The 13,683-nt window shown below is 46.0% G+C and overlaps 1 protein-coding gene across 4 annotated transcripts in view; it reads right to left on the reverse strand.

The window, feature by feature from the left end:
* map7d1a (MAP7 domain containing 1a) overlaps window positions 1-13,683 on the reverse strand; it is a 205,093-nt gene that overhangs the window by 66,538 nt on the left and 124,872 nt on the right. For all 4 annotated transcript variants that reach the window (XM_043717932.1, XM_043717933.1, XM_043717931.1 and 1 more), the window contains exons 3-4: window positions 8,797-8,865; window positions 60-223 (exon numbers count right to left, since the gene is read on the reverse strand). In XM_043717932.1, coding sequence (XP_043573867.1) covers window positions 60-223; window positions 8,797-8,865 — 233 coding nt within the window. The remainder of the gene's footprint in view (window positions 1-59; window positions 224-8,796; window positions 8,866-13,683) is intronic.

Below are 13,683 nucleotides of genomic sequence, written 5' to 3' on the forward strand. Positions count from 1 at the left end.
TTCTCTGGCACTGCCAGGCCTGTAATGATGCTGATTTCTGCAGGCAGGTTGATACATACCTTGTTCTTCTGCAGCTTTAGCCGCTGCCTTTCCTCGAGTATAGCTCGTCTCTTCTCTATTTTCAGCCTCTGTTCCTCCAGCCTCCTCCTGCGATCTTCCATTTGCTTCTCTCGGAGCATCTTTGCCTTTTCTTCCCTCTCCAGCCATATTGACTTCTTAGCAGCTAACAGGGAAATGTAAAGGAGAGTGTGAGAGAGATAGAAAAAGGGAGGAAGAAAGCGACAGAGGGAGTGGGGGTAAAAGGAAGTGGGGAGACCAAAAGATAGAGAAGAGGAAATCAAATGGAAGGTAGGCAGGAATGGAATAAAGTATGGAGAAAATAGATAGAGGGAAAGAAGAAGAGAGAGAAGGGAGGAAGAAGTTAAAAGCAGAGAAAAGTGAAAGAGGAGAGAAAGAGAGAGGTGGAGAGAATGAGGAATGAAGAAAGGGAAAAATGAAGAAAACAGAAGATGAAACAAAAACAAAGATGAATTGTAAGATGTTATTATTTGTCAACCACATGAAATTGGCGAGAGACTATTTCCTTCCATCCCTCTGTCTGGTTCAGTAAATGGGAGTCCCACAGATTACAGGGTGTGAGGGGAATAGATCTGCAGGAAAAGGAAGTGAAACCATCATTTATCATGACAGCAACTGAAGGAAGTCTCTGTTTGTAGCTGCACATGCCATTGTGAGGGTTGCTGGAATCCTGGGTAAGATGCTGAGGATGATGGGATTTTACTTTTTAGAAACACACTCCACTGCAGCAATTTGTGTTCAGAGCTGCCCCATAAGGATTGTTGGTCCAATTTCTTCAAAAGCAAACAGGGAGGGAGAAAACAAAACAAATTGCATTTATCTAGCACTCTTCATGGCCATCAAATGTCTCTTGGTGCGTTTAGGCCAATAAATACTTTTGAAGTGTAGTCACTGTGATAGAGTAAACAGGAGTGCCAGTTTGCACGCAGCAAGATCCTACAAATAACATGACAACCAGCAGACAATCCGTTTTTGTGATGTTGCTTGAGGAACCAATATTGGCCAGACCACTACGGATAAATGCCCTGCTCGCCTTCATAAAAGAGCCACGGGATCATCTCCATCTCTCCAAGCAGGCAGACGAGGTCTAAGTTTAACGTTTTATCCTCCAATATGGCTGCTCTCCTCATGCTTAGGACCTTGAACCACAAGTTTGAGACTCGCAGATGAGAGCGTTGCCAACTAAGCCATCACCAACACTCCAAATGAATTGGCCAAATGATCATCCTGTGTTCTAGATTCCACTAGAATTTCCCCTGGAAACAAACTCTCGGTGTCTACCCTGTCAAGCCTCTTTGGGATCTCAATTCTTTCAATGAGATCCCCTCTCCTTCTTGTAGACTCCAGAAAGCATTGCCCTGCCTGTCATTATTGTCTCAATCTGATGAAACTTCCTGCACTGTTTCCAAAGTAAGGATTGCCTTCACCAGGGCAGCACAGTGGCTCAGTGGTTAGTACTGCTGCCTCATAACACCGGGGTCCCAGGTTCAATTTCAGCCTCAGGCGACTGTGTGGAGTTTGCACATTCTCCCCGTGTCTGCATGGGTTTCCTCTGGGAACTCCGGTTTCCTCCCACAGTCCACAGATGTGCAGGTCAGGTGAATTGGCCATGATAAATTGCCCATAGTGTTAGGTGCATCAGTCAGAGGGAAATGGTTCTGGGTGGGTTACTGTTCGGAGGGTCAGTGTGGATTTGTTGGGCCGAAGGGCCTGTTTCCACACTGTAATAATCTAATCTAAATATTTGTGCAAAAAGCTAGACACAGTAATCCAGATGTGGTCTCAACTGTAGCCAGACACACTTCATTTTGTACTCCAATGCCCTTAAATGTGCCATTTGACTTCCCAATGCATGCTAACTGTTTGCATACCTTGTTCAAGAACATCCAACTTCCACTGAATATCAACATTTCTAAGTTTCACACCTTTTAAGAAATACTTTGCTTTTCTATTCTCACCCCAAAAGTGAATACATTCACAATTCTCCCCATCTGTTACCCTGCTGCCTACCCTGTAACCTGTCAGTGTTCCTTTGCTGTCTCTTTCTAACCAGTTTCTTCATCCCCCCTCCCCCCATCTTGTCTCAGCCGAATCCTGTGCCCGAAACGTCGAATCTTCTGTTCCCTAGATGCTGCCTGACCTGCTGTGCTGTTCCAGCAATAAAATTTCGGCTTTGATCTCCAGCGTCTGCAGACCTCACTTTCTCCTCTTTCTAACCACCCCCCCCACACCCACTTGTTTACATTCTCATCGGGGTTTGTGTCACCAGCAAACCTAGAGACATCACCCTCTGCTTCTTTGCTGAAGTCATTAATGTAGATTGGACTGAAGGGTCTGTTTCCATGCTGTACATCTCTGTGACTCTAACTCCACTGGTCTCTACCTGCCATTCCATTAACGGCCTCCATTAGCAGCTATTCATTCTCCCAGGCTGACAAAAACTTTACAATCCCCTTGTATGTCCAATTGTTTTTTTTCTTTCTCTCTCTCTGGGCTCTATCTCCACCTATTGTTTACTCCTTCCCCTTCACCCATCCCTTTTCCAGCATATATACCAACCTCTTCCCCAGACACAATCAGCTCTGGACCCAAAACGCTAACTTTGCTTTTTCTCCAAGGATACTGCCAGACCTACTGGGTGTTTACAGCAGTTTGATTTCCAGTATCCACAGTTCTTGGTTTTTTTAAAAAATTGTTTTCATAGAATCCCTACAGCGTGGAAACAGGCCACTTGGCCCAACAAGTCCACAGCGACCCTCCAAAGAGTAACCCACCCCGACCCATTCCCGACCACTCTATATTTACCCCTGACTAATGCATCTAACCTACACATCCCTGAATACTATGGGCAATTTAGAATGGCCCAATTCACCTAACCTGCACATCTTTGGATTGTGGGAGGAAACCGGAATACACACACGCAGATACGGGGAGAATGTGCAAACTTCACCCAAGGCGGGAATCGAACCCAAGTCCCTAGCACTGTGAGGTGGCAGTGCTAACCACTGAGGCACCGTGCCAACTCTACTTGATGATACCTTGTTAACAATCCCCAATCCATTATGATATATTACCCCCATCTCTAAAAGCCTTTATCGTGTGCATCGGCCTTTTGTGTGGCCCCTGATATTTTTTGGAAATTGAAGTGTTCTGCGTCTTCATCGATCCTTCCAGCCACATTCCCAAAAAACACCACTAAAGTTGTGAATAATTTCTTCATAAATCCATGTTGATTCTACCCCTGATCGTACTCTGACTTTCTAAATGCATTGTTAATAAGTTCTAGCATTTCGCTGATGACTGACGTTTTCTTTTGTGTACACAATTCTCAAAGTCCAGAGGATTCTCTGTTAGCTCCTCCAATTTAATACATCAGTGAATTTCTGAGGAAACACTACATTGCTAGAGTTGCTGCCCTTCAGAGAAACAGAGGCACTTTCAGGTGGAGATCCAATAGCCCCTTTTCACCAACCAAATACTGGGAAGGCTGAAGCCAGTGTATTTGGTTCCCCCGAAACTTAATCAACATCTGTATTTCTAGCAGTTGTCTGAACCAGTCCCAGAGTGTTTGTGATCTCGGTGTCGTGTTTGATCCCAAGACCACCATATTTCTGCTCCGTCACCAAGACTGCCTGAAGCTCACGTCCTGCTGAAATCCCGAACTGTGTTTTTTTAAAAAAAACCTTTAAATTTGACGACTCCATCCTTGACCGGCGTCCCACATTCCATAACTTTGAGATCATTCCCAAAGCTCCACTGTTCCTTTCCGAACTCACACTGCATCTTGTTCTGGTATCGCCACTGCGTTGGCTCCTAGTCCAAAGTGTCCCATTTTGCTCCTCTCTGTCTCCGTAATCTCCTGCAGCCCCGAAGCCATCTGTGATTTATTCCTGACGTTCTGGCCTCTTGATGATCCCAAGTTTTGATCACCCCCATGACTGATGGCCGTGACTTCTTTGGTCTATTCCCTGAGCGAGAAGATCCGATTCCTGAACATTTCCCCCTTCCTGTCTCCCCTTCACTTTAAGACACTCCTTAAAAACTACTTCTTTGACAAAGCTTCTGGTTATTTGTGCTAATACCTCCCTGTGTGACACAATACAAAGGCAGAGATGAGGGCAGAGGAGCTGAAGTAGGGCAGAGGAGCTGAAGTAGGCCATCAGCCCATCGAGTTTGCTCCACCACCCAATGAGATCATGGTTGATCTGATCATCCACAACTCCACTTTCCTTTTTCCCAAAACCTTTGATCCCTTTACAGATTAAAACTCTGTCTAACCCAGCCTTGAATATAATTAACAATCCATCCTCTTCTGCCGTCTGTGGCAAATAGGTCCACAGACTCTCTATTCTGAGAAATATTTCCTCAATAGATTAGATTACTTACAGTGTGGAAACAGGTCCTTCGGCCCAACAAGTCCACACCGACCCGCCGAAGCGTAACCCACCCATTCCCCTACATTTACTCCTTACCTAACACTACGGGCAATTTAGCCTGGCCAATTCACCTGACCTGCACATCTTTGGATTGTGGGAGGAAACCGGAGCACCCGGAGGAAACCCACGCAGACACAGGGAGAATGTGCAAACTCCACAGTCAGTCGCCTGAGTCGGGAATTGAACCCGGGTCTCTGGCGCTGTGAGGCAGCAGTGCTAACCACTGCACCACCGTGCTGCCCACAGATTGGGTCATCTGACCCAATACTCTGAGATTAAGCCCCTCTGGTCTCAGACTCTCCAACAAAAAAAACAGACTCTCTACATCCATCATGTAAAGCCCATAAAGTCCTTTACCCTTGGATTCCTCAAAACTCCAATGAGTACAAGCCCAACCTACTCAACTTCTCCTCCTAAGAACATCCCTCCAGATCCAGAATTAACCTAACGAACCTTCTTTGGACTGCCTCTAGTCCATCTTTCCTTAGATAAGAGGACCAAAACTGCTCAGTGTTTCAGCTATGGTCCGACTAGCATCTTGCATAGTTTTAGAAAGTCTTCTCTTTTGTTATCCTTCATTCCCTTTTGAAACGCCGACATTTGCCTTCCCCTATTACCCACTGAATCTACTCACTATCCCCTAAATCCCTCTGTGCTGTAGCTTTCTGCAGTCTTTCTCCATTTAAATAATATTCAGCGCTTATAGTCTTCCTTCATGGTGATGGTGTCTGTGGGATTGGAAGGTAGTACTTAAGTGCTACAGTGCCTCTTATAGATGGTACACACTGCTGCCATTTGGTGCCAATGGTGGAAGGAATGCATGCTGGGAAGGTGGTGGATGGGGCATTGATCAGGCAGCTGCTTTCATCTGGACGGTGTTGAGCTCCTGGAGTGCTGTTGGGGCTGCACTCATCCGTCACACTCCTGTCCTGCACTTTTCAGGCAGTGGACAGGGTGTTGGAGAGTCACATTCCACAGAAGGTGCCAGCCCTGTCTTGTTCCTGCATCTTTCTGTCTGTTCCCAGTAGAATTTGTGGCTGCTTGTGACTCCTGATGATGGTGGAGAATGGGAATGGCTTTGGACTAGGACACAGCGCCATCGGAAGTATGATTAGTGAAAATCTTTTAAAAGATTTAATCAGCCCTGCTGGCCAGAATAGCTTCCACTAACTTTCTTGGAAGTCACTGCATATTTATAAATAAGAATGCTTTTTTACATTTGTTCTTATTGCCTAATGATGCCTCTTGGCCTCATTCAGTCACGGAAACCAAGTTAATTATTCATGAAGTGCAGCAGACTGTCTTCACACTGATAAAATATTCAACGTTAATGAATGTTGCAAAGCAATCTGGAACTGGATTGGAACTTGACTGGTCAGAGCCCAAACTATTGCAATCTCTCAATGAATTGAGAGGGCTATGGACATGGGACTATTGAGAGTGGGACCAGCTGGGTAGCTCCTTCATGAGATGGTACAGACACGATGGGTCAAGTGGCCTCTCACTGCATTGTAAAATTCTATGATTCTCCTTCAACCCCGGGCAAGCTCCTGACTTGTTTCTTTGCTGAGTCTGACACTTCCATTCTTCCTCGTCCTCAGAGCTGCAGAAATCCTTAATCAGATCAAATACATTCGGACTGGAGTGCCATTGATAGACACCTCTGCAGGTTTCAGAACTTTCTGTGTCCTCTTTCTGCCCCAACTGGAAAATCTTCTTTCGACTTGGCCTGTAGCTCCAACAACACTCAAAACAACATCAACACTCAACAACCCCCTCCAGGACAAAGCAGCTCCCTTGACTGGCACCCCATCTACCACCTTCAATCGTCACTCCCTGCACCTCTGTGCAGGTGACAGAGTGATGCATTGCAGCAGCTCATCCAGGTTCCTCTGATAGCACCTTATAAACCTACAGCCTTGACCAGCTGGACGGACAAGAACAGTAGGTACAAGGGAGCACCACCAATCGCAAGTTCCCCTCACCATCCTGACTTAGAAATATATAGCCATTCCTTCACTATCGCTGGGTCAAAATCCTGAAAATGCCTCCTGAACGGCACTGCCAGTGAATACACGTCCAGTCTGGTGACCAACCACCACCTTCTCAAGGGCAGTTAGGGATTAATAATAAATTCTGGCTTAGTCTGCAATGCCCACATCGTGCAAACTCTACGTAACTCTCCATTGTTATCATTTTTCATTCACAGAATCCCCATAGTGTAGAAGCAAGCTATTTGGCCCACACTGACCCTCCAAAGAGAATCCCACCCAGACCCACCCCTCTAGCTTATAACCCTGCATTTTCCAGGGCTAACCCACCCACCCTGCACATCCCTAGACACGACAGGCAATTTAGCATGGCCAATCCACCTAACCTGCACGTCTATGGACTGTGGGAGGAAACCGGAACACCCGGAGGAGACGCCTGCAGACACAGGGAGAATGTCCAAACTCCACACAGACAGTCACCCGAGGATGGAATCAAACATGGGTCCTTGGCGCTGTGAGGCAGCAGTGCGAAACCCTAAGCCACTATGTTGTCCAATCCTGCACTAGAGATCCAAGAGTCAATCAATATGGCCATCATTGGAGTTTTGTTCCAATTCTACCTCCCTTCCTGCCCTCAAAAACGTTCTGTTTATTTATGTGTTTAACCTCCCCTCTCACTCCTACACTGACCTCAGACCCCCTCACAAATTCCTTCACTCTATTTACTTCTGGCCTGTTTGATGGTTGCTTGTTGTTCTTTAACATTAAAATGACGTGGAAAAGGATGTCCTTCTAAGGTTGGTCATGAGGCGCACTGCTGCCGCGTAAAGAATCAGAGACACGAGATCTAGCCAAACACCAAAGAACTGGCAGGTTGTTTTCATGAGATTATCTAACTGGCACAGATTCCAGAATTGGCAACTCTACAGGAATACACCTTGATATTCAGCAAAAAGCTGTTTTGCAAGGACTTTTCTGGGGAATTTAAATTCATCCTTGAGCTTCCAAATCTACATGACCTTCACTGGGAGCCAGAAAAATTAAAAGGCTATCATCATAATTCATTATTATCATCATTATCATCATAATTCAATTCCCCACTCAAACCACCTGCTTCATTTCAGAAAAAAAGCTGGCCTCAGTCAACAGCGCTGTGTCACCAAGATCACTTTGATATGTTAGCGCTGGGAGCATCACGGATCTAACCTTGACCTGAAAGAATTGTAGGATGGAGTTTAAAATTCCTCCAGTCTTCAATAGATGAACTTCCTGCAGTATTTGGACATTGGAATCAGATCAGACTTAATAGCAGATAGTTGTGTTGTCACAGTCATTAGGGAACAGAACAAGGCCATTTGGCCGATCAAATCTGATTTGATCATTTCACCATGCCCAGCAGTTGGTGAGGTAACTACCAGCTTGTTGGCACCTCAAGAGCACAGCAATGTTTGTGGCTGTCCCTTTACGAATGCAAAAGTTCAAGACTGGCAGTTGGTTTTGGTACGTCTCTCTGCACAGCAAATTTCTGGGAAAAGGGACAGAATGCTCCAGAACCCTTTCAGGGTCTCTAACTCCCTTCAGACATTGAGTCGGAATCCCTATTCTCCAGTAACTAATCACAGGACCGAGAGGATGTCACTACATTATATCAACAAAGACCCTGCCATTACCTTTGACACTTCAACCCCAGCTCCACAAAATCTCACCAAAATCTCAAACAAGACAAAGCAAGTCAGAGTTATGTGGAATCATAGTGTCATACCGCACGGAAACAGACCCTTCAGTCCAACTTGTCTTCACTGACCAGGTTTCCTAAACTAAACTAGAATTATTTACCAGCATTTGACCCGTATCCCTCTCAACCCTTCCTACTCATGTACCTATCCAAATGTCTTTTAAATGTTGTAATTGTATTGGCCTCTACTACCTTCTCTGGCAGCTCATTCCATACATGCACCACCCTCTGTGTGAAAACGTTCCCACCCCCCGCCAACGTCCTTTTTAAATCCTTCCCCTCTCACCTTAAACCTATGCCCTCTACTTTTGAACTCCCCTACCATGGAAAAAACATCTTGGCTATTCAACTTGTCCATGCCCTTCGTGATTTTATGAAGTGCTATAAGGTCAGCCCACAGTCTCCTGCACTCCAGTGAAAGAAGTGCCAGACTATCCAGTCTATTTTTATAACCCTAACCCTCCAGTCCCGGTGATACCCTTGTAAACCTTTCTTGCACCCTCTCTAATTTAATAATTTCTTTCCTGTAGCAGGGGGACCTGAAGTGTACACTTACCGAGATTTTTTGCCCGCTCCTCTCTGCGCTGTCTTGCTAGTCTCTGCCTGTCCTCAGCCTTCAGTCCATCTAGGAGGAAAACAGAGTAGCAATCATTATTCACGCTAATGGAGTTCTCTGGCCATAGTCAGCAAGGTCAGTTCATGTGGGGAGAGGGGACAGCAGGGGCAACCTGGCATGTGCAACAGACAGAACAAAATGGCCATAGTCTTATCTCAACTACCTCTGTTCATCCTGCCACTGACAGTACAACGATAATGCAGCCATTGATCGATATATCTCCATCTACCAGTTTGGAACAGAGCTAGACATAAAGTGTCAGGGATGGACAGCTTTGGGAAGCATAAGCCTTCGGTCACCTTTCCCCATGCCCAGTATGTGACACTTATCGCAAAGCACGTCTCAATTTCTGCACAGTCTGCACCAGAAAACGTTACTCTAAGCAGAATCAGAGTATCTCAGCAAGGATCTATTGAATAGGTTCCAGTGACGTGAGGTCACCTTGGTGAACAGGATTCGTCAGAGGTACTCTGAAATCCAGCAATGTTGCAAAGTTCACACCCTTTCGGTGCAGAATCTGCTGTACGCGTTCTGGCCAATCAGAACCTGGAACGCAGACAGACTTCGAGGTATTAAGAGTCCAGAATGATGGTCTCCATAATCCGTCCCTGTCAGTCAATATGAAGGGCAGTCAGTCTGCGTGAGGGACAAGAAGAACATACCAGCCTCAAATAACTGGCTTCTACCTGCCGGTATGTACCACCAAATCCTGCTGCGGAGTAGACTGTTGCTGGGACTGGAGAGTTTGAGTTGTAATAAAAGGCTGGGACATTTTTCACTGAAGTGTAGGAGGTTGACGGGTGACTTTATACACTTTAAAAAGTCATGAGGGGCATAGATAAGGCGAATAGCAGAAGTTCTTTCCCTAGGGTAGGGGAGTTCAAAACTAGGGAGCATATTTTTAAGGTGAGAGGAGAAAGATTGAGTGGCAATTTTTTTTTGCACAGTGAGAGGAATAAATTGCAAGAGGAAGTGGTGGATGCAGGTATAGTTACAGAGTTTAAAAAACATTTGGATAAGTACATAAGAAAGATTTCGAGGGATATGCAAGGCGAGAGGGAACATGGTCGGTGTGGACTAGTTGGACCAAAGGAGAATGTGAGGACTGCAGATGCTGGAGATCAGAGTCAAAAAGTGTGGTGCTGGAAAAGCACAGCAGGTTAGACAGCATCTGAGGAGCAGGAGAGTTGACGTTTTGAGAGCAAACCCTACATCAGGAATAAAAGCAAATTACTGCAGATGCTGGAATCTGAAACCAAAAGAGAAAATACTGGAAAATCTCAGCAGGTCTGGCAGCATCTGTAAGGAGAGAAAAGAGCTGACGTTTCGAGTCTAACTGACCCTTTGTCAAAACGGGAATCAGGAATGTGGGGCAGGGGGCCCAAGGGGGCTGAGAGGTAAATAGGTGAGGGGTGGGGCTGGGTGGAAGGTCGCTGGGAAGGTGCAGGGGGTAATGGTGATAGGTCGGACAGGAGGGTGGAGTGGATAGGTGGGAAGGAAGGTGGACAGATAGGATAGTTCAAGAGGGCACTGCGGGGTCAGTTTCTGTGCTGTATGACTCTAAGACTCAGGATGTTAGATTTGAGATACATTTGAAATTCTTTGATGAAACCAAACTGGGAGTGGTGCAGTGAATAAACAGAGGCGAGTATGAGATGGTGCACTACATTAGGAAAAGCAGAAACATCACCTACATCTTTGAGAATAAGGAACAATTTGTGGTTTAAGAAACAAAGCAGAAGCAGCACGCACTCCAGATGCTAGAATTCTTCAAAATGAAATTCTGGAAATACTCAGCTGGTCAGGCAGACTTGCAGAGTATTTCCAAAATATCTGGTCTGTCATAACAGCCGCATTGCAGCTTAGTGATGCAATTAAAAATGCTCACAAAGCACAGAGATTCATTTCGAGGGGCACAGATAGCAGAGGTAGAGAAATGATGCAAAATTTATACGTGAACTTGTTCTGACTGCAGTCCTTAACTGTAAAAGGGACACATCAGAAAATACAAAACAGATTTACAACAATCGTATCGGAACAGAGAGGTTACAACATCAGAGTTAAATTGAATAGGTTTGTTTTTAGCTCAGCAAAGATATCGTTTAAAGAATATGACATTATCCTGTCCAAACCATTCATAGATATGATCAGAATAGTTTCTTTCCAAAGGGCATCCAAAAGCGGGACCCCCATCCAAATGTTAAAATAGATACTAATAAATCCAGTAGGGAAGGAAGAGAACTGTTATAACGCAGTGAGTGGCTAGAACGTAGAACTCACCATGACAGGTGAAAATGAGACGTACATGAGAGAACCAGAATGAATGATCAAAGCTGAGGCAGAAAGATTGGGAGGATACCTGCATGGATTATAAACACCAAAACCAACTTGCTGGGCCGAATGGCCTGATTCTAGGTTGTGAATGCTATCTCATTTGACACTGACCAGCAGCAGAGGACACACCCACAATGGAGTGGCAAGACAAGGAAAGGAAAATTCAGAAGAGATAGAGTCTTTGAGTTATACAGCATGGAAACAGGCCCTTTGGGCTAACCCATCCATGCTGACCAGATATCCCACCCCACCCTCCCCCAAGCCAGCCTCAGACACTCCAGGGGGAAACAGCCCCAGCTTAGTCAGTCTGTCTTTGCAGCTCAAACGCTCCAGTCCCAGCACCTCCTTTGTAAATCTTTTCTGATTCTTTTCAAGTTTCACAACATCCTTCCTAAAGCAGGAAGACCACATATGCAATATTCCTAAAGAGTCCTCACCAATGTTTTTTGAAGCACAGACAGACAGAGAGAAAGTGGGTGAGCCATGTCGCAAAGTGATAGGAGATGATGGAAGTTGAGCAGAATTCTCGGGGTTAGACCCGGTTAAAGGTGCAAGACCTCCTGGTGCTGAAAAGGAGAGGACAGTAAAGGCGATTTTTGGAAGTCCATTGCGCCACCCCATTTCCATCAGGGTAACAGTTATATCAGCAGCTCGACCTGCATTCATTCTGGTTCCACCTTCCAGGAAATAAACATCTGGTCCCTGCCCAAAGCACTGCTTTGATAGATCGGAAGTGGGCTAGCCAGGGCAGGAAGAGATTATTTAATATGAAGTTACTAAAATAACTCATTCTTTTCATTTAATCTGAACCAAGTAGCAGAGGGAGATACATTGTAAGGTCAGGTAGTGCTCTTGCTGACGTGCTGTTAGCATCAGCCATTGGAAATACTGGGCGTGTGCTTACAGTGAAAGACACTTTCTATTGACTGTGTCTGTACTAGAATACTGCCTTCTTTCTTGGGAGATGGTTCCTTTCTCGTTCTCCCATTTTCTAAAATGGCAGCCTATTTTCTAAAAGTTAGTAAAAGGGCAGGAGGGAAGCAGGGGTACAATCTCTGGGGAAGCTGGGGGTGCCATTTCACATCAGGAGAACTCACCTTCCCATCTGCTCTCCAGAGCCCAGCCCCCAGCCATTGCACCCCCAGTGCTGCCAAAGCTGGTCAAACTGTCCCCCCAACACCATTTTATCCTTGATGCCAGATCCATGGCTACCTGCCCAAGGTCTTGATGCTGTTGGCATCTGCCGATGCAGCACCTTCCAAAGGTGAGTGTCCCTGCCCTGTGAGGGCAGGAGGAGGACCCACTCTGCCATCGTACACACTGCCCACTGCCCGATATTGTTGTTAAGAGACAAAAACACCACAGATACTGGAATCCAAGGTAGACAAGCAGGAGGCTGGAAGAACACAGTAAGCCAGGCAGTATCAGGAGATGGCGAAGTCAATGTTTTGGGTGTAACCCTTCTTCAGGACATTGCTGTGGTACACATTGCTTTCTTGTCATTTGCTTCCTGACTGACTTTCTGGTTGGATATGGATGAAGCAGACCCCTTGCCATAGTGTTGGACCTGGGTTTCCATGTTGTGAATTGAGTTTAACGTCTCATTCACAGGATTACATTAGATTACATTAGATTACATTACAGTGTGGAAACAGGCCCTTCGGCCCAACAAGTCCACACCGACCCGCCGAAGCGAAACCCACCCATACCCCTACATTTACCCCTTACCTAACACTACGGGCAATTTAGCATGGCCAATTCACCTGACCCTGCACATCTTTGGACTGTGGGAGGAAACCGGAGCACCCAGAGGAAACCCACGCAGACACGGGGAGAACGTGCAAACTCCACACAGTCAGTCGCCTGAGGTGGGAATTGAACCCGGGACTCAGGCGCTGTGAGGCAGCAGTGCTAACCACTGTGCCACCGTGCCGCCCACAGGATATGATGGGGTTTTTTTATTTCAAAACTATACTTTATTCATAAAATAATTTGATGGTCTGTACAGTTGGTCATGCCATACATATGTAAACATTTACATACAGAGATCAGAATTTATCATTTTTATATACAGGTCTGTATGTTTATCAATCATATATCCATATATTTAGCTGAGGCGTAAGCAGAGCACAAATGACTGCGTGGGCCCCCTGTTCTTCTTAGGCAGGCAGATGTTACACGGTGGTCTTTCCCCACCGCGCCTTGGCGGCAGCTGCCCCAAGCTTCAGCGCGTCCCTCAACACGTAGTCCTGGACCTTGGAATGTGCCAGTCTGCAACACTCAGTCAGAGTCAACTCCTTCAGCTGGAAGATCAACAGGTTCCCAGAGAGCGTCCTTCACCGAGTTGATAATCCTCCAGGCACAGTTGATGTTCGTCTCGGTGTGCGTCCCGGAGAACAGGCCGTACAGCACGGAGTCCCGCGTCACGGCGCTGCTGAGGACGAACCTCGACAAACACCACTGCATTCCTCTCCAGACTTCCTCTGCATAGGC

This window comes from Chiloscyllium plagiosum, chromosome 27 (genome assembly GCF_004010195.1).
Source record: "Chiloscyllium plagiosum isolate BGI_BamShark_2017 chromosome 27, ASM401019v2, whole genome shotgun sequence".
NCBI classification, from domain to species: Eukaryota; Metazoa; Chordata; class Chondrichthyes; order Orectolobiformes; family Hemiscylliidae; genus Chiloscyllium; species Chiloscyllium plagiosum.